General features: G+C 45.3%; 1 protein-coding gene across 1 annotated transcript; it reads right to left on the reverse strand.

Annotated features, from left to right (window-relative positions):
• Positions 1–1,495: 1,495 nt before the first annotated feature.
• On the reverse strand, positions 1,496–16,940 carry LOC134399332 (erythroblast NAD(P)(+)--arginine ADP-ribosyltransferase-like). The gene is made up of 4 exons (XM_063127336.1): positions 16,852–16,940; positions 11,516–11,587; positions 7,634–8,378; positions 1,496–2,879 (listed from the first exon to the last, which is right to left on the reverse strand). Exons 2-4 carry the CDS (start codon positions 11,576–11,578, stop codon positions 2,779–2,781), a joined length of 909 nt encoding a protein of 302 aa, XP_062983406.1. The 5' UTR covers positions 11,579–11,587; positions 16,852–16,940; the 3' UTR covers positions 1,496–2,778.
• Positions 16,941–19,879: the final 2,939 nt, after the last annotated feature.

The following is a 19,879-nucleotide window of genomic DNA, read 5'->3' on the forward strand; positions in this document are numbered from 1 at the left end:
TGCAGACTGTTTATCCTGGCTACCTTTGCCATCCTTAGAGAGTGAGCAAGATGAGGACACAGAGGTGATTGCATCCATTGCATCTGCTCTGGCAGCGATTTCGAAGGAGCAATTTAAAGCTGCTTGCTTGTCCTGTCCAGTGCAATGCAAACTACGGGATTACCTCATGGGGAAATGGCCACACAATGTGCGTAATGTGGATCAGACCCTGTTGCCTTTCTATAAGATTCATGAGGAATTGTCCTTATATGAAGGTTTAGTGATCCGGGGTACTCATCGTCTCATTGTTCCACCAGAATTACAAGCAAAACTGATACAACTAGCCCACGATACACATCAAGGGATTGTACGAACCAAGCAACGACTGCGTGATTTATATTGGTGGCCTGGAATGGATATGCAGGTGGAGGCTGCTATAAAATCTTGTGTGACTTGCCAACTTCATGACAAGACAGCAACCACGCATGTCCCTCCACTATAGCTTGTTCCACTGCCTGATTCAGCCTGGGAGAAGCTGGCCATTGACATTGTGGGACCATTTGAAAAGGGCCCTGCTGATTGTCGTTATGCCATTACCCTTATAGACTACTTCAGTAAATGGCCTGAAGTGGCTTTTACTCCAAATGCTACTTCTGCTACAGTTATCAAGTTCCTCTCTTCAGTTTTCAGTAGAGAAGGAGATCCAAAGGAACTGATGTCTGATAATGGCACCCAATTTACATCTGTAGAGTTGGAAACTTTCCTGTCAGAAAGGAATATTAAACACAGACATTCATCAGTTTATTATCCACAGGCGAATGGAGAGATAGAACGTTTTAATAGAAGTTTGAAGGAAAGTCTACAAACAGCTGATTTGGAAAGTAAGGCTTGGAAACCTTTCATTACAGAGTTTTTACAAGTATATAGAGCCACAAGGCATGCCACAACACAGAAGTCACCAACTGAACTATTACATGGGAGGGAGATGCACACAAAGCTTAGTGTTGCTGGACTACAAATGCTTAAGCCAGATACTTCCCTGCAATTGGATGTGAGGCAAACAGTACAAAAGAAACAACAAAAGTATAAGACTTATACAGATCACCGTTATGGCGCCAAGGAACCAGGAATACAATGTGGTTCATTTGTACGGATGAAGAAACCAGGAATCATTCGGAAAGGAGAACAAAGATTCACTTTACCCCTGAAGGTACTTGACAGGGTAGGACAATACACCTATAAACTATCCGATGGCCATATATGGAATGCTCGCTATCTTGCTCATGCTTATTCTGACTCATCTACAAATGGACAGAGATGGCAGACCAGGAATCTGGCTCCTAGTCAGTATGATCCAGTTACCGACACAAACGGGCACCTAGTTGGCATTGATGACTCCAGGGTGTTGCCCCTTGCTCAAAATAGCCAACCAAGACCCCTGCCTGATCAACGTCCTCAGCGCACTAGACAACAGCCTGCATGGGCTAAAGACTATGTTAAGTAATTACATCAGCAGCAATTAACAATGTTATTGACTCAAGGATAAAAGTTGTATTATGTTGTTTGCAGGGATGTGCTAGTCTGTTATGTACTAGGGTGGGGAAAAGTTATTGTGTTTAAATAAAGGTGATATGTGGTATTGTGGTAGGTGAATTGCATGTTGGGAGTTGTAGGAGAGGCATAGAGGGGAGCTGAGAGGAAGAGGAAGTAAAGGGGTGGAGTCAGGAAGATTGGAGTGTGTTTGTTAAAGTTTCAGTTGCAGTCTAGGCCGAGAATAAAGGAGTGTTTAAGAAGATGTCTCTGGTGTCTTAAGATTCTTGCAATACAACAGTTACCTGGGGAGGTTGTGGGCTCTCCCACACTAGAGGCCTTCAAGAGGCAGCTGGACCACCATCTGTCAGGGATGCTTTAGGGTGGATTCCTGCATTGAGCAGGGGGTTGGACTCCATGGCCTTGTAGGCCCCTTCCAACTCTGCTATTCTATGATTCTATGATTGAGTACAGGACAGCTTGATAGGCCAAACGCAGGAGGATTGAAAGATCGAATAGAAGCAGAAACACAGTATGAACATCTGCTGTTGACTGCATAAGATCCAAAATATCCACTATATTTTAAGAAGAGGACCCTGCAAGGTGCCAAGGCAGGGAAAGATCTCTCTCTCTATCCCCATTCTCCCCCCCCCCCCTCTTTCTTTCTCCTTTCCTCCCTGCCCTGCAAGGTGCCAAGGCAGGGAGAGATCTCTCTCTATCCCCATCTTCCCCTTGCGGGCTGGACATGTTGGTAGGCACGCCCCCTTGTGGTGGCAATATTGTCCTCCTTTTTGATTGCCAAAATATGGTCAGCCTACAGATGACACAAAATTGGGTGGGATAGCGAAGACCCTGGAAGCCAGAAACAAACTTCAAAAGGATCTTGATAGGCTGGAGTGCTGGGCTAAAAACAACAGAATGAATTTTAATAATGATAAATGCCAAGTTCTACACCAAGAAAAAGAAAGCAAATGCACAGTTACAAGATTGGGGATACTTGGCTCTGTACTGGTGGAACACAGTGCTGGTCTGGGTGGACCCTTGGTCTGATCCAGCATGAGGGCTCTTCCTACCCTTTTGAAGCCACCCAAAATGGTGGCCATCACTACATCTTGTGGTAGTGAGTTCCATAGTCGATCTATGCACTGTGTGAAGAGGTACTTATATGCAGCCAGATGCTCTAGCTACAGTTTCTTCATGGTTCTACATTATTCTCCCCTCATTCTTTCGGCAAAGCAGGTTCAGCGGTGAAGCTTCTTGACCCTGAGGTCAGAGGAGTCCTGGAGCTCCAACAGCACCAGCAATGAGGAGGAAGCCCCAGAGAAGGAGGGGCATTTGTGCCGTAGCAGAGAAACGGCTTAGACCGGCACCTGTCAAAATAAAAAGGAGGCCCGGAGGTTAAAGAAACTGAATTCTCAGCAATTCCTCCCTGAGCTGAAACTTCATATTTCTGTCTCACTTTTTTCTTTCTTTCTGCAAATGGCAAACACAAATAATTATTAGTATTGGGTAACAGGAACGACTCTACAGTCTTCCAGGCACTGGGGGGGCGATAGAGAATGCGTTGCTTCAACAGCTGCATGTCTTCTTCATGCCCCTTGTCATCCTGTAACTTGGTTGGTTCCTTCCTCTTGCTCCCGCCCCTTCCCCTTCTTCTTCTTCGCCTCTGCCACAAGGGGCAACATGTGCTCTCTTCTGAGGAAAGCAAGTAACCGCATCTCATGCCTTCTCTCACTTACCTTAACACAGCCAGCTTTAGGGAGTGCTTATAGTGGAACAGTGTCAGATAGCCATGTTCAATAAAGTGTATAAAAGCACTGATACAGTACATGGATTTGAATTTCTTCTAAAGTGCCACTAGCCTGTGTCTGTTCCCTCTAATACTTAAAGCTGCATTGCCATGCTTTCTTTGTATAAGGCAACTCTGCTGTAAGTCACAACAGACTTTCCAGTGTGGGTAGGAAGCCCAGGAAGCAGCCGTTCCTTCTTCAAAGAAGCCAAGATGGAATGTGTGGTCATTTAACGGCGAAAGCCACACACACGCCAAACAGAGGGTTGAGTTTTTTTATTTTATCATGGCTGAGAGCAAGCAACCTGTGATTCCCATCAATCAAGATCAACTAAAGAAGTTTCGTATCCTGAAGCAGCAGCAGAGTCACGTCTCACTGAAATTAAAATAACGCAGTCGCTACTGAAGAAGTTGAATTTGACCTTTGGTTGTTAGTTAATGTTTATGACGTTCAAGTCAGATAAAGTTCTGGGCATCTTGTCAGGTTTTATTTCATTTCACATTTTCTTCCTTTCACTTCCTCCTTTTTTAAAAACAACAACAACAACCCTTTATGTATCTTTATATTCTTATTCTTATTATTTATTTATATAGCACCATCAATGTACATGGTGCTGTACAGATTATACACAGTAAATAACAAATATAGGTTATATAGGCCCAGCATTGGGCAAAAGGCAGGATACAAATAAAGGGCCAGGATCTCTTCTTGATCCTCCCAGAGTGCAGGACACGGAATAACAGGCTCAAGTTTAAGGAAGCCAGATTCCAGCTGGACATCAGGAAAAACTTCCTGGCTGTTAGAGCAGTGCGACAATGGAACCAGTTACCTAGGGAGGTTGTGGGCTCTCCCACACTAGAGGCCTTCAAGAGGCAGCTGGACAACCATCTGTTAGGGGTGCTTTAGGGTGGATTCCTGCATGGAGCAGGGGGTTGGACTCGATGGCCTTGTAGGCCCCTTCCAACTCTCCTATTCTATGATTCAAGAAGGAGGAGGAGGGGTGGAATGGGTTGGTTTAGATGAGAGAGAAAAAGATTTTCTCTTGGACCACTTCAAAGCTTGTTGGAAAGCAGAAGGTGGAGCAATAATTCATTGTACACAACAAGAGCCAAAGAAAAAAATAATCTGTTCGCTACAGGATAGGAGGTGCTGGGACAAGCACAAATGTGAGTAGCAAAGTCCTGATGGCTTTGGGAGGGAGCCATTTTGAGCAGAGAAGCGACTTAAGCTTGTACTGCCGATTCTCCACCGCAAATTCCCCTCCACAAGTTGTTTTTCCTTCTGTCGAGATCCAGATATTTGTGGGGATAAACAACTTGCATTTGGAACCCCATGGAGTGGGGAGGAAACGGGACGGTTAGACAGGGAAAGGGTAACGCATCCCCTCCCTCCTGGCATCACATCTCCCTCCCCAAACTGCTTTTTTGGGGGGGGGCTTCATTTGCATCTAACCTCTGTTTGCCCCTGAAGTTAGCAGCCGGGGGCAGGTGGGAACAAGCCAAACTGCAAGAATAGGCCAGGCCTGGAACAAGCTGAATGACGGGAGATTCAGGACAGATGAAAGGAAAGACTTCTTCCCACTGCACAGAGTTGAACTATGGAACTGACTGCCACAAGATGTACTGATGTCCACCAATTTGGACAGCATTAGAAGGTGCTGAGACAAATTCATGCAGGAGTAAGAGGCGGAGAAGGAGGAGGAGGAGGAGGAGGCTATCGATGGCTACTAGTCAAGAGGGCTAGATTCTTCCTCCACCATCAGAGGCAATATGGCCCTGAATCCCAGCTTGCTGGCGAATGGGAGCAAGATGGGGGTGTTGGATCCTGGAATGGATCTTGGTTATGTTTTCCATGCTTTGTTAATTGCTGAGGATCTGGAGGAACAGAGGACTCAGCAGAAACTTAAAGGTCAACTCTGCACCTGGACATTAAGTGTCATAATTGAATAATTGTCTAACTGATTGTCTTCAATTAAGGGTTGCAAGGAGTTGAATCATTGTACAGGTTGTCTATAAAAGTAAATGTATTTTCAAGTTCCTGTATAACTTCCATGTCCCTCATGTGAGCTGTATTGACTGACCGTTTGTAAGTATTTGTATCTGTACTGCCATAACTAAATTATATATTTATTTGCCAGTAAAAAGGTTTATTTTAACCTACATAAATCTCTGTCTTAATTCACGTCTTTGCTGACTTGGCTGAGAACCGCTGTAATCTCTGCTAGTCTCTGTAGGGCCCAGACAGAGACTTAACACAAAAGGTTATGTGCCAGAAACCCAGTCTGTGCCATAACTAATCAGCTTTTAAAGCCATAACTCAACAGGGGGTGCTGTGTGCTTGCCTCCTGCTCTTCGGCCACGGTAGGAATAGAGCATTGGACTAGAGACGCCTTTGGTCTGTTCCTCGGGTTCTTCGGATGTCCAGGGCAGTTGAAGCCTCTCCGTCCCGGGAGGTTTTCCCAGGGAACGTTAGACTGGCAGCCGTCTAAAGAATGCCTTAGAGGGGAGTCCTGCTTTAGGGCAGGGCTGAGGCTAGACTAAAGGCCCCGCAATCAACCTACAATCGCCATCTTGCCCCAAAGGGCAGGTGTCATTATAACCCTTTTGGCAATTTTATCCTGAGGGCAACTTTGTAACTGAGAAAGCTGTGTGTCGTGGGGAGGGCTGCTGCCCAGGGGGGCTTTGTGATGTGGGGAGGGCTGCAGCCCAGGGGGGCTTTGTGACGTGGGGAGGGCTGCTGCCCAGGGGGGCTTTGTGAGGTGGGGAAGGCTGCTGTCCAGGGGGGCTTTGTGACGTGGGGAGGGCTGCTGCTCAGGGGGGCTTTGTGACGTGGGGAGGGCTGCTGCCCAGGGGGGCTTTGTGACGTGGGGAGGGCTGCTGTCCAGGGGGGCTTTGTGACATGGGGAGGGCTGCTGCCCAGGGGGGCTTTGTGACGTGGGGAGGGCTGCTGACCAGGGGGGCTTTGTGACGTGGGGAGGGCTGCTGCCCAAGGGGATAGTATAAAATGGGGCTGGGATCTCACATGGGACTCACTTCAGCCAGGACCCAGAGACAGCTGGAGGAGAGCCACGAGCAGAAGGCAAGTCTGACTTGCTAAGCGGGCAAATCCTTGCTCATCCCCCCATACCTATCTTGAGCCAACGCCAAAGCCATGAATGTCTTTTGATATTCATGTGCTGCAAATTTCCGCCAATCTGGCAGGTGGAGCCCTGACCACTTCAGTCGCCAGGGCGCTGAGCCCGGGAGTGGGGGGGGGCGAGGGCTTCAGGAGACGCCTGCTTATTTTATGTTTCTGCCTTCCAGCAGGCCTGAGGAGAAGCCCCAGCGGAGGCTTTTCGCCATCTGGGCTGAAGCGAAGAAGGTGTCGGCGGCGCTGGATGGGAGAGAGACCTCCTCCCCCCCGACGGAAAGAGGGCAAGTGGGGGGGGCCTTAATAAATAAATAAAATATGAAGTGACAATAAATCTCTGCCTCGAGCCTCTTATTGAAGCGTCCCCTTTATTCAGTCGTGAAGGTTGCTGCTCCTACCCGAAAGAGGGCAGGAGGGAGAGAAGGCTCCGTCGCGCCCATTGGTGACGATCCCAGGGGGAGAGAAGGCTCTCGCCCACTGCCCTAACAGTCAGGAGGAAGCCAGACGGGTTTCTGGTCACTCTCTGTTGTTACAAGAAGCTCCAGCTCCAGTAAAGCAAAGCAAAACAAAACAAAGATAAGCAAAGAAAAGAAAAGCAAAGAAAAGTAAACTGGAGATGAAGCGGTGAGAGAATTAGTGCGGAGAGGAGCAGAGGAGATCTCTCTCTCTATATATAATACAAATAGGAGAGAAGGCAGAGGCAGTGGATTGGCCTACTGGTTGGTGATGTCACAATGACATTACCAACCATTAGACCAATCCACTGCCTCTGTCTTCTCTCCTATTTGCATGTGCTCTCCTATTTGCACTGATAGGCCAATCCACTGCCTCTGCATTCCCTCCTATTTGCATGTTTAAAAATTCTGAGCTCACAGGGCTGTTTAGGGAAGTTCCAAGAAAAATAACTGCCATCTAGGGAAGTTCCAAGATAGAAGGCCAGAGGGCGCCTCCAAGCCACTTCTAGGTTTTGCCCTCTGGCGCCATCTAGCCATGTTTCTCGGAACTGCGGCCTTCTATGGAAGTTCCAAAAATAGTTTTCGCCCTCTGGCGCAATCTAGGGACGTTCCTCAGAACTGTGGCCTTCCATGGAAGTTCCAAGTTCCGAAGAAAGATCACTGCCAGGAGCTTCCGGCCTAGCAGAGGGGCCCAAATCGTATGATGGGTTTTTTTGCCAATAAAGAGTAAAGAACATATCTGGCAGTTACCTTTCACCAGAACACAGTTGTATACGCTGTATTTTCCAGTGGAGCTGAGTGTGATCGTATTTCCTTCTGGTTTCTCTGTGAAATTGTCAACCCGGAACTTCTCAAATGGGGGGATCAGAACCTCCTCTTCATGTGGGAAGAAGGAGAACTTATCAATGAAGGCCCCATGGCAGGTCTCAATTATGAAGAAGGTGTCCGTCCCAAAACCCTGGGCAATTTCCCAGTTCAGTGAAGAGGAAGCAAATTGTCCAAAACGGGCTTCAGAGGAGCGTTTAGCCCTGAAGTGTATATACCTGACCCCACGAAAAACATCTCTGACCCTACAATCTACAGAACTGCACCTGCTTTTGGAGTTGTTGTGCAAGACTTGAACGGCTCTGGTCAAGAGGAAGTGCATGGCCTTGAAGTGGAACGTCTTGAGGTAAGCCACTTTGCTACTGGCAGCTTTCCTTACAGCCTTGTTAAAATCTTTGAATAAGTCCGTCTCTAGGGTGTAAGCCAGGAGGGCAATGGCGTAGTCATCCTTAAGGCCTGCGGGCACTGAGATGGAGCCCTTCATCTCCTTCCACTTCAAGACTGCCTTTTGCCAGGCCTCGGCGTACTCTGTGATGTTGTCTATCTCTGCGGGCCGTAGGTCCTTCATTCTGGCTTCCATCTCCTCTGCACAGCCCTCATATTGGTCATCAAAGGAATCAGGAGCCATGTCAAAGTCAAGTTCTTCCGTTTCACTTGAAAAACAGAAGATCTGTAGCAGAAAAGAGCACATAGGAAAGTATTTGTTTGTTTGTTTGTTTCTAGGCCTCCTTTTAGGATAGGAGTCCCGCAAGGGATCACACGGGCACAGCGCACACTAGCCAATCACCACCAGTCAGGGCTAACCACCCTGTTAGTGTGGGAAAAAATGGTTCGAAACAATAGGGAAAAAGCCTCGAACGGGCAGCATCAAGGCCGAGAACGCTGCACGAACCTTCAGTCGGCCAAAACAGAAATGAACAGGCAATGAATAAGGAAAAGCACAACCAGCCAAACTCCCCCAGGTGTGTTTTGCCTGTTCCACAGGCAACCACCAAGGCAGGACACCCAAGCCAACGCTTAGCTTGGTCAGACGAAATGAACTGTAACGTTATGCGTTGTTACTACAAAACCACACAACTCAAAACAAGAGCACCAGGATACTGAGCAGAACTTTACTCCTCACATCGAGGCAGTAGCTAAATCCTGTCGTTTCTTCCTGTATAATATTGCCAGGATTCGACCATTTTTGTCTGTCTCTTCTGCCAAGACTCTCGTTCACGCACTGGTTATCTCTCGGTTGGACTACTGCAACCTTCTTCTCTCTGGCCTTCTTTCATCTCACATCAGTCCGCTGGTCTCTGTCCACCACTCTGCCGCTAAGATCATCTTCTTGGCCCGCCGCTCTGACCATGTCACTCCACTTCTGAAATCTCTTCATTGGCTTCCAATTCACTCCAGAATCCAATATAAACTTCTCCTGCTGACCTTCAAAGCTCTTCACGGTCTAGCTCCTGCCTATCTCTCCTCTCTCATCTCACACTATCGCCCCGCTCGGGCTCTCCGCTCCTCTGATGCCATGCTTCTCGGCCGCCCAAGGACCTCCACTTCCCTTACTCGGCTTCGTCCTTTTTCTTCTGCTGCCCCTTACGCCTGGAACGCTCTTCCAGAACACTTGAGAACTACAAACTCAATCACTGCTTTTAAAACTCAGCTAAAAACTTTTCTTTTCCCTACAGCCTTCAAATATTGAGTTTGTTCTGACTCTATACTGTTAGCTTCTCCCTACCCGGTGCCTGTTTACACTTCCCTGTGCCTGTTTGCATTCTCCTTCCCTCTTTATTGTTTACTACAACTTATTAGATTGTAAGCCTATGTGGCAGGGTCTTGCTATTTACTGTGTTATCTGTACAGCACCATGTACATTGATGGTGCTATATAAATAAATAATAATAATAATAATAATAATAATAATAAATAATAATAATAATAATAATAATAACAACTTCATAAACTATTTCTGGAAATCTACCCCCCACCTAATGGAAACTGTAACAGAACAAAGACTAATAGATCAAAAAAGAGTTATAATCAACAACGAAAGGTTAATGGAACATGAAATCCAAAAATTCAAAGAAGAAATAGCACAACAGAAAACCAACATGAAAAGCACAGGTGCACCAATAACAAGCACACGAACATCCATAGAAGGAACAGCAACCCGAAACACAACAACTCCACCAGAAGGTCCCCAGACAACGCCTCGACCCGAAACACACAACAACACAACAAACATGAATACAGAGCAGCATCTGACTTGGCCCATCATGTTCATCTAGAAAAAACACCACGAGCTAGAAAAGAGAAATAATAATAATAATAATAATAATAATAATAATAATAATAATGAGAGAGAAGATACACAGGACCATGAAGTCCTTTTATGATACCTCCCTCAACTAACCAGAAAATACTACTAAGTCTCCTGTGCCTGTTGGCTACCTTTTCCCTTCTCGTATTTAGAAGTTGTGGCGTGTTCTCCATTTTCCTTCCAAATGTTGTATTTTGGTCAGTATGGACCATCTTACATAGGAACTGGAGCATTTTTTCTGGTGTATCCTGAATTTGTCATGGATGTGAGCACCGGAGTTATCTGTGTTTAAGAGGGCTAATTTGGGTAATGGCAAACATAGCTGCATCTGTAAACTGCCCAGAGAGCCCTGGCTATGGGAGCGGTATATAAGTGTAATAAATAAATATAAAATAAATAAATAAAATCTGCTACAGGAAAAGATGAAAAGGTTGCAAGGTCACGTTGGACTTAACAGTTCCAAGTCTGTCCGCCGGTCAAATAATCAGCAAATCCCCATGGAAGTTGCAGGGTAATTGCAGCGGGGGAGGGGAGTGTTTTCTCATTGCCACCATTTCAATTCCTTGTTCATGTGAAGAGCCAACGTGTATACCTTTTTCTACTATCAAAAGCTGTGGGATGTGGTTTTGGGAATAGTCTGCACTTCAAAAGAGTTCTGCTGGATCAGTCCAAAGGGTTTTCTAGTTGAGCTTCCTCCAACAGTGGCCAACCAGATGCCTCCAGGAAGCCCACAAGCAGGACATGAGTCCAACGGATCTCCTGCGCTCTTTCCCCCCAACATGGAGGTTTTGCAGCCACTGGGGGGGTTGTCTATACGGCTTCTTTACCCCAACATAAATGCACAGATTCACATTTCAGGACACATGACGCAGCCGCCCATTCACTGCAGCACCGGGTTTTTAACACGATAATGCGCATATTCGCATTTGCAATTTACCGTGACTTTTGGATCAACGTCCGAGTTTGCACCGCGATATAGTTATATGTCGCTGGCGAGAGTTAAATCGCATTTTGACATGTGGGTGGAGCTTTCAGGGCAGGACAAAGTGATTGGCCAAAGTGATCCTTTGCTGCCTCATTCCTTCCCCCCATTCTCGTTTTTTCTCTTATATGAATCTGCGGAGGTCCGCAGATAAAATTATAGCTTCGCTCCTCTCTCCTCCGTAGCATCATATGTGCGAATGTTCGTATGTGCACATGTGCACATTAACAATTGCACCACCTCTGTTCCACAAGGGATGCCTAAATCAATTCCCATTTGTCTGATTCTCCCTGTATGAACACCCTTGTGTCTGACTAATCAAAAAATTAAGGCATTCAGTCTGGTGGCATTTCACCTCCCTATCCGTGCTCTCTCCCCTGGCCATGGGGCCACCTGCTTTTTCTACCCACACCTGTAGTTTCCCCCAGTCATATAAAAGGGTGCCCAGTGTGGTTTAAACTGAGGCTTCAACCCTTCCCTCCACTCCCAGCCCCCACACCTCTTGTGCCCTCCGTACCTGATGTTCTCCTGGCAATACTGCCATCAGGTAAAGGCCCAGGGTCACCAGAAGCTGTGTCATCGTCTCCTCCTGCAACAAGAAAAACCATGATCGCACCTTGATGCTGAGAAGCTTAACCTTGCCACCCTCGTAGCGCCTGCCTCACACACCTTGACTCTCACACCTCCAGGCTGGCCAGGAGGGGCTGGCCAGGCACCGGCTCAGGATCAGCCAGGATGGAGAAGAACCCATCCATACTTGCAATTCATTGTCACTCACTAGAAGTGACCCTCACTAGTAAGCCAAAGATGGGAGCTCCAGAAAGGGCAAATGTCTCTTTGATTGCCCAGTCTATATGTTCTTGGACTATAACTCCCATTAGCCCTAGCCAGCTTAATTAATGTTAGGGGATAATGGGAGTGGCAGTCCAACAACATCAAGAGGGTGACATTTTACCCTCTTCTGACCTTGATGCTAACATAATCCAAGTGCCCAAAGAACATCTTGATTTGGCCAAGCCAAATACTTTACATAGGAAAAACTCCAATCATTGCTGCTACCAGTACCAGGGCTGGCCCTACCATTAGGCAAGGTGAGGCAGTTGCCTCATGTGGCAAATGTTGGGTGGTGTCAGCAAGAGGTTAGAGGAGAGAATGGCAGGTCCCACAGCCTGTCTTACACCCCCACTAAGCTGCCTTCAGGTGTGGAGGATGATGCTGTCCCATCGTCAGCCTTGAAGAAAGACGTTCAGTGCTGCAGAAAGGCTTTTGTATACGGAATGGGAGGGGCGCCATCTTGCTCTTCACTTCAGGCAGCAAAATGTCTTGGGTGGCCCTGACTGAGAAACACAAAGTTAGGAATCTCCACCCAAGGTTTGCGCACAGAACTCATGTGGCATCCAAAATCAGCCTAGGTGACCTTTTCAACTTTGCACGAGGCGGCTATCGCCAAATAGCTTAGGAGCCTAGATTTTTTTCTCTCCATTTTGCACACCACGCCATGGCAGGAGAATCAAGGTCTTTCTTCATATCGCCTAAAACTCACTGTGTTCATTCAGGGAAAGCCCTCCCTTAGCTGAACCAAGCCAACCAAAGATGCCCCTCCCGCAACTCTGTGGTTAATCTGGATGACCTGAAGGGCACCTTGGGAGCAACAAAAGGTTCAGCACTTAAGGGAATTGCACCATTTCCAGAGAAAGGCTTCCACAATATAAGGCCGCAGGGATCTGCAAGGCTCCACTTTCCCCCAGCTCCCCCAAGAAGGACGGTCTAAGCTGCCCCCGGTGCTTAGGATGACCGTGTTCCACTGCTTCCCCAGGAACAGGAGAACCACTCTCTTCCCTTGCTGTGGGAGAGGTGATGTGTGCATTTTCCTGAGGGCAGCCATGTTAGTATCTGGCAGAAAACACAAAGAAGGGTCTTTTGGCACCTTTAACAGGTTTATCCTGGCATCAGCTTCCATGGGCCCTACTCCACTTCTTCCGCTTTTCTCCGTCTTCTCAAGCTGGCCACTTCTTCTCTCTGCACCACTCCAAGTCCCAAATCATATACTGTATACAGATCTATCAACTTGGCCCCTTGTGATTCTGCCTCCTGGGTCTCCCTCCACTTCACTCGTGCCCTCCAACACCCTTATTAATTTGCTCTATGCATGTTTGCCTTTTCGCCTTCTTTGGCTCACTGCTTGTCTTCTCCTTCTGTCTCCAGAGCTTCAGCCTCTCTGGTTTTGTCTTCCATCTCAAGATCACCCTGAGCCTTCTGGTCTAGGTCATGATAGCATGTACACAGTACTAAATTAGTTAAGAACATAAGAAGAGCCCTGCTGGATCAGACCAAGGGTCCATCTAGTTCTGTGCTCTGTTCACACAGTAGCCAACCAGCTGTCAACTAGGGACCCACAAGCAATACTACAAACGAGAAGGATCTTGGAATTGTTGTAGATCACAAGCTGAATATGAGCCAACAGAGTGATGTGGCTGCAAAAAAAAGCAAATGCTATTTTGCGATGCATTAATAGAAGCACAGGTTCCAAATCACACAAGGTGTTGGTTCCCCTCAATTCAGCACTGGTTAGGCCTCATCTTGAGTACTGCATCCAGTTCTGGGCTCCACACTTCAAGAAGGACGCAGACAAGCTGGAGCGGGTTCAGAGGAGGGCAACCAGGATGATCAGGGGTCTGGAAACAAAGCCCTATGAGGAGAGACTGGAAGAACTGGGCAGGTTTAGCCTGGAGAAGAGAAGACTGAGGGGAGACATGAAAGCACTCTTCAAAGACTTAAAAGGTTGTCACACACAGGAGGGCCAGGATCTCTTCTAGATCATCCCAGGGTGCAGGACACAGGATAATGGGATCAAGTTACAGGAAGCCAGATTTCGGCTGGACATCAGGAAAAACTTCCTGACTGTTAGAACAGTATGACAGTGGAATCAATGACCTAGGGAGGTGGTGGGCTCTCCCACACTGGAGGCCTTCAAGAGGCAGCTGGACAGTCATCTGTCAGGGATGCTTTGAGGTGGATTCCTGCATTGAGAAGGGGGTTGGACTCAAGGAGGCTCCTTCCAACTCTACTATTCTATGATTCTAAACAGGACATGGGTGCAAGAGCACATACCCCACCCAGGTTCCCCAGCAACTGATGTATATAGATTTACTGCCTCTGATATCAAAGGTAGCACATAGCCATCAGGACTAGTAGCCATTTCTGGGGGGAAGGAACTAAAGGGGAGGGGGCGGAATTAAATATCAGATACACCCATCTCCAACAGCCTCAGTTTGGCCCAAGTGTCACAGGTGCAGGTGCGCTTGAGGAATCGAGACAGAACGTTTGCATTCACCCAGATCACCCTTAGCACTTAAAACATCTACTCAAACTTCAAAATTAAATGTATTTTATTTTTAAAAAGTCAAAGTTTAACACAATCACAAACCTTTCACCCATGCAAAGCAAAATACTCCCACGTCTTGCAGCTGCATACTCGCAAATTCTGCACCACTCATACTGACTCTGACATCTTCCTCCTCTCTGTTCTCTCCATTCACACTTAAAAGCCCTTCTCAAAGTCAGAGACCTCCCTCCTAATACATTTTAATTTATTTTAAAATATCTAAGTTTATCGATTCACATCATCAATTTAGACTATCCTGTTCCCAGAATGCCCCACCCCTTCTGACATATTTGCTTATCACTTAACTGACATCACTTCTGCTTTTCATGTGCTCAACTGACTGGTTTACTTCTGTTTTCTTCCAGACATGGGAATTCCTAAACCACAAAATGACTTTTCAATACCCTTTGACCATTCAACCGATTTCTTTAAAAGAAATACATACAGTTGTAACAGGTGCAGGACAACTAAGACTACAGCAAATCATACTTTCCCCACCCCAAGTAACAAGCTTCTATACCTTAAAGCTTCTAAACACCTAAGCTCTAAAAAAAAAACCCCACCCATAATCCCTTCTATGCCCCCAAAAGCTTTTTCCCCTTTGCTATGCTAACAAGCTCTTATAAAACCATCCCGACACATATTCAGTAAAATTGCAAGCCAAGACAAAATCCTTCACATTGATAGCCTTCTCCTCCAGGAATTCATCCAACCCCCTTTTAAAGCCATCCAAATTGGTGGCCATCACTGCATCTTGTGGTAGTGAGTTCCACAATTTAACTCTGCACTGTGTGAAGAAGTCCTTCCTTTTCATTGTCCTGGATCTTCCACCAATCAGCATGGGATGAACCCATGGGGTTCTAGGATTTTGAGAGACGGAGAAAAATGATGAAACTTGCCACAATGATAACTCTTAAGGAGGGCTTTCAGCATGCCAAGTTTGAATCAGATTGGTTCATCCCTTGATTTTTTATGAACTTTTTAATCCCCTCTCCCTCAAACCCATTTTCCCGGTAGTCCACAAGTGCGAAGGATCGATCTTCCTTTACTTTGATCATGCGAAGCTGTGCATCTCCAGGTTCATAAACTACAGATCTGCTGGTTCCCTTACTCAAGAGTAAATCCCAGTGATTTCAACTGCATTTACATCCAAGTAAATGGAACTGGCCGACTGTTCTAGGGCCCAGTCATTTAGGGCATTAAGAATGTTAACCTCTTTGTCATGACTGGAATATACATTATTACAACACTTTCTCATTTTGAGGCCTCCCTGGTTTCGGTTTCCATTTCAAGGTCACCCTGCGCAATCTGGCCTGGGAGACGCTAGCATGTTCCTAGCACTAACTTAATTTGGAAGCCTGGTATTGTCACCTACAGCACTTCTGTGAAACAGTCTACCCCTTTTAAGTGCTCTAGTCTACTTGACACTATGCCCTCTTTGATGTACGGAGCAACACCGTCCCCAGTACGCCCTTCCCTGACCTTCCTATTAAGTTATATCCAGGGATGACCATATCCCACTAATTCTCTCCATTCCACCAGGTTTCCAGGTATGGTGCTTCATTTCACCAGGTTTCTGTGTATGGTGGGAGACATGATAGCACTCTTCAAATACTTAAAAGGTTGTCACACAGAGGAGGGCCAGGATCTTTTCTGGATGCTCCCAGAGTGCAGGACACGGAAGAACGGGCTCAAGTTAAAGGAAGCCAGATTCCAGCTGGACATCAGGAAAAACTTCCCGACTGTTAGAGCAGTACGACAATGGAATCAGTTACCTAGGGAGGTGGTGGGCTCTCCCACACTAAAGACCTTCAAGAGGCAGCTGAACCACCATCTGTCAGGGATGCTTTAGGGTGGATTCCTGCATTGAGCAGGAGGTTGGGCTCGATGGCCTTGTAGGCCCCTTCCAACTCTACTCTTCTATGATTCTATGATTCACCAGGTTTCCGTGTATGGTGCTTCATTTCACCAGGTTTCTGTGTATGGTGTTGAGGAACCATCTGGAGGTGGTTGGGATACTGGATAAAGAGTGACCCAGCAAATGAGAAGAAGCCATTATGAGATGGGACTCCAAAGATGTAAAGGAAATAAATGTATTACTACAATGCTTACCAGATGATCAGGCTGTGCATATCAAGGGAGAAAGAATGGCTGTAGATATGCTTAAAGTGCTGCAGAACTTATCTGGGGAAGATGAGACCCAGAAACGAGTTTTATTGTTTAGAGAACTATTCTCTACAGGCTTAAAGGAAGGAGCAGACACTGATATGCATATTGCAAGTCTGAAGCCGGCCACGTTGGGGCAACTGTTAAATGATCAGCTAAAAATGGGGCTGTTACTAAACGCGATTCCACAAAGTGACTCCACATTCATTTCAATGTTTAATGCAAAAGAAAGAGCGTTGGGGTGATTGCTGCAGGTTACTCTGCTGTAAATCACACCAGACTTTCCAAGAAATAGTTCTTACCTTCTGCTTGCACAGGACAGGTGCTTCCAGTCGCTTGTGTGCGGGCGCTTCGCGTTGTCAGAGAGAGCCTCGCCGCCTCGCCCTGACTGCTGCTGCTGCAGCCCAAAACAAATATAAGCAGGAAAGCGAAAGCATTATAGACAACATTCTTTTAATATATCAGAAGCAGGAAACTAGCTGGAAAAGTGGTTGGTGTCATGACTGTTGGGTTATTGTGCCAGAACTTTTCTCTCTCTGGAACTCTGTTTGTGCTCAGAAACAAACACATATCACACAGGTCTTACACAGCAGAGCTGGTTTATTTCCTTCAGGCTTCTGTGCAGTTCAATTCAGATCAGTTCAGATCAGCACACTGAGGCATGCACAGAGAGCAGTGATCATAGAGCAGTGATCAGTAAGCAGTGATCAGTTCCATTTTACACAAGTGAGAAACTATATACACATCTTACACAATTCTTATCTACATTACATACAGCTGTGATGAGGCTAACTTAGAATCTTGGCAAGGTTCCCAGAACAGCCTCTATCTCAAGGTAATTGCCCACAGATAGTCTTTCTCTGTTTAACCCTGAGATAGCCATACACACACAATTTTAATGACTAAGCAAGTATTTCTTTTCATATACTTAACAGTCCTCCTCTTGCGCATGTTGTTTAAATTGTGTTACAATCTGAGACCCAGCTTTAAAACATATCTTTGTGTTTTACCATTGAACGTTCCACCTGTCCTTTCTCATTTTGTTTTACTTTGAATACCCATTTACAGGTAATGGCTTTACGACCTTCAGGTAAAGGTACTAGCTCCCACGTTTCATTTTTTTCCATTGCTCTGATTTCCTCTGACATTGCTTCATGCCAGCCCTGAGCTTCTGTAGGTTCCATTTCCTGAATTTCCTCAAATGAAGTAGGTTCATAGGCTATTAGTAAAGCTCTATGAGAAACCTGTTTGCTTTGGTATTCATCTGAATAACGAATTGGAGCTTTGCGTTCCCTTTCTGATCGTCTTGGCATAGTTACAGGCATAGTTTCCTCCTCTACAGTTTCTTCCCCCTCCCTCTCTTGCTGAGATTGTTTAGGAATTTCTTCTGTTTCTACAGCTTTCTGTTCTACAGGTAAACTTACATACTGTTTTGTTTCCTGCATTTGTTCATGAAAAACTACATCTCTGCTCACAATTACACTTTTGTGATATGGAGACCACAAACGATAGCCTTTTGTTTGTGTATCATATCCCAACAGTTTACATTCCAAACCTCTTTGAGCTAGCTTTCCTGGTCTGTTTTCTTTCTGAACATGAGCAAAACATTTACTTCCAAAAACCCTTATATGTGACACTCTAGGTTTTCTTTTGTAAAACATTTCATATGGAGTTTTTTCATGTACAGAGTGGTAAAGCCTGTTTAACAAATAATTTGAGGTGGACAAAGCTTCTGCCCAGAACAGGTTAGACAATCCTGACTCTTTCAATAGAGCTCTTAACATGTTCTGCAAGGTTCTGTTTTTCCTTTCTGCAACTCCATTTTGAAATGGTGAATATGGAGCAGTAAGGTCATGTTGTATACCTTCATCACTGAGGAATTTTTTAAATTGGTTGCTAAGAAATTCACCTCCCCGGTCCGTTCTTAGATTAGCTATAGGTTCTTTAAATCTATTTTTACTCCACTTAACAAACGCTTTAAACTTTCCAAAAGTTTCACTCTTCTGTTTTAACACATACACAAATCCAAATCTACTGTAATCATCAACAATAGACAAGAAAAATCTGTTTCCTCCTTGACTTGTCTCAAAAGGACCTGCAAGATCTGCATGAATTAATTCAAAAATTCTTTTTGTTGTTCTCTCACTATGTTTTGGAATGTTTGACTTATGACACTTGGTTTCACTGCATACATTACATTCTACATAGTTAGAACATGGTTTGATTTTCACCCCTTCACACAATTCTGGAATCTTAGAAATTATTTTATAGTTGGCGTGACCAAACCTTTTATGAGTTAAATGGATACACTCTTGGTGTGGTTTGCAATTGGCTATTGTTTTTGTTGTGACTTTGCTGGCTACAACTTCATTTTCTGTACAGGTATTAATCACATACAAAGATTCTTTCGTTATTCCCTGCACACACACCTTGTTTCCATGTTTTATAGTACAATTTTCTTCAGTAAAACAAACCTCATACCCCATTTCTGTTAACTGAAACACACTTAGAAGGTTTGTTTCTAATTCTGGTACATATAAAACACTTTGTAGTTCAACTCCCAGACAATCAAAATATACATTACCCACACCACAAATCTGGATTTTTGTTCCATTTGCAAGGGTAACACACTTTTGCTCTGAAGTAGAAGTTTCCAAGGTTACAAATGAAAGTTTGTCTTTTGCCATACTTATTGAAGCCCCAGAGTCCAAAAACCAAGGATTCATTGTCTCTTTGACTCTTGCTAGAAGACACTTCTTTGTTGATTCAGCTTCATTCATGTTGTTTTCTTCTCTCCACTTTGCTGTTGACTGCTTTTTCTTCTTGTTGTTGCAATCCCGCCGTAAATGTTCTGTGGAACCACAATTAAAGCATTTCCTTGCCTTTAATGCAGCCACCACATCAGAAGATTTATGGCTTTGTTGAAATTCAGCCACAGGATGTTTAAGGCTCTGTTGTTTTGAAGCTTGTCTTCTTTCATAGGTTTCCAGTAGTTTTCCAGCTACATACTCAAGGGTTAAATTTTTCTCCTCTTGACTTTCCATCATGGTGACAACCGCGTCGTACGATGAATCAAGACTTGACAAAATCACATAGACTTGGTGTATAGTTGTAAACTCCATCCCTCGTGCCCTGAGTTGATTGAAGATTTCTCTCATGCTTTTCAAATGGTTTGACATAGACTCCCCTAGTTTCAGCTTCATTCCATACAGTTTCCGGGTTAGAATTACTTTACTGCCCGCTGTTTCTCTTTGATATACAGCTTGTAGCGCATTCCAGCACTCTTTTGATGTATTCAAAAACTGAATGAAGGAAATTTGAGAGTCTTCC

The sequence above is a fragment of the Elgaria multicarinata genome, chromosome 5 (genome assembly GCF_023053635.1).
Source record: "Elgaria multicarinata webbii isolate HBS135686 ecotype San Diego chromosome 5, rElgMul1.1.pri, whole genome shotgun sequence".
Taxonomy (NCBI): Eukaryota; Metazoa; Chordata; class Lepidosauria; order Squamata; family Anguidae; genus Elgaria; species Elgaria multicarinata.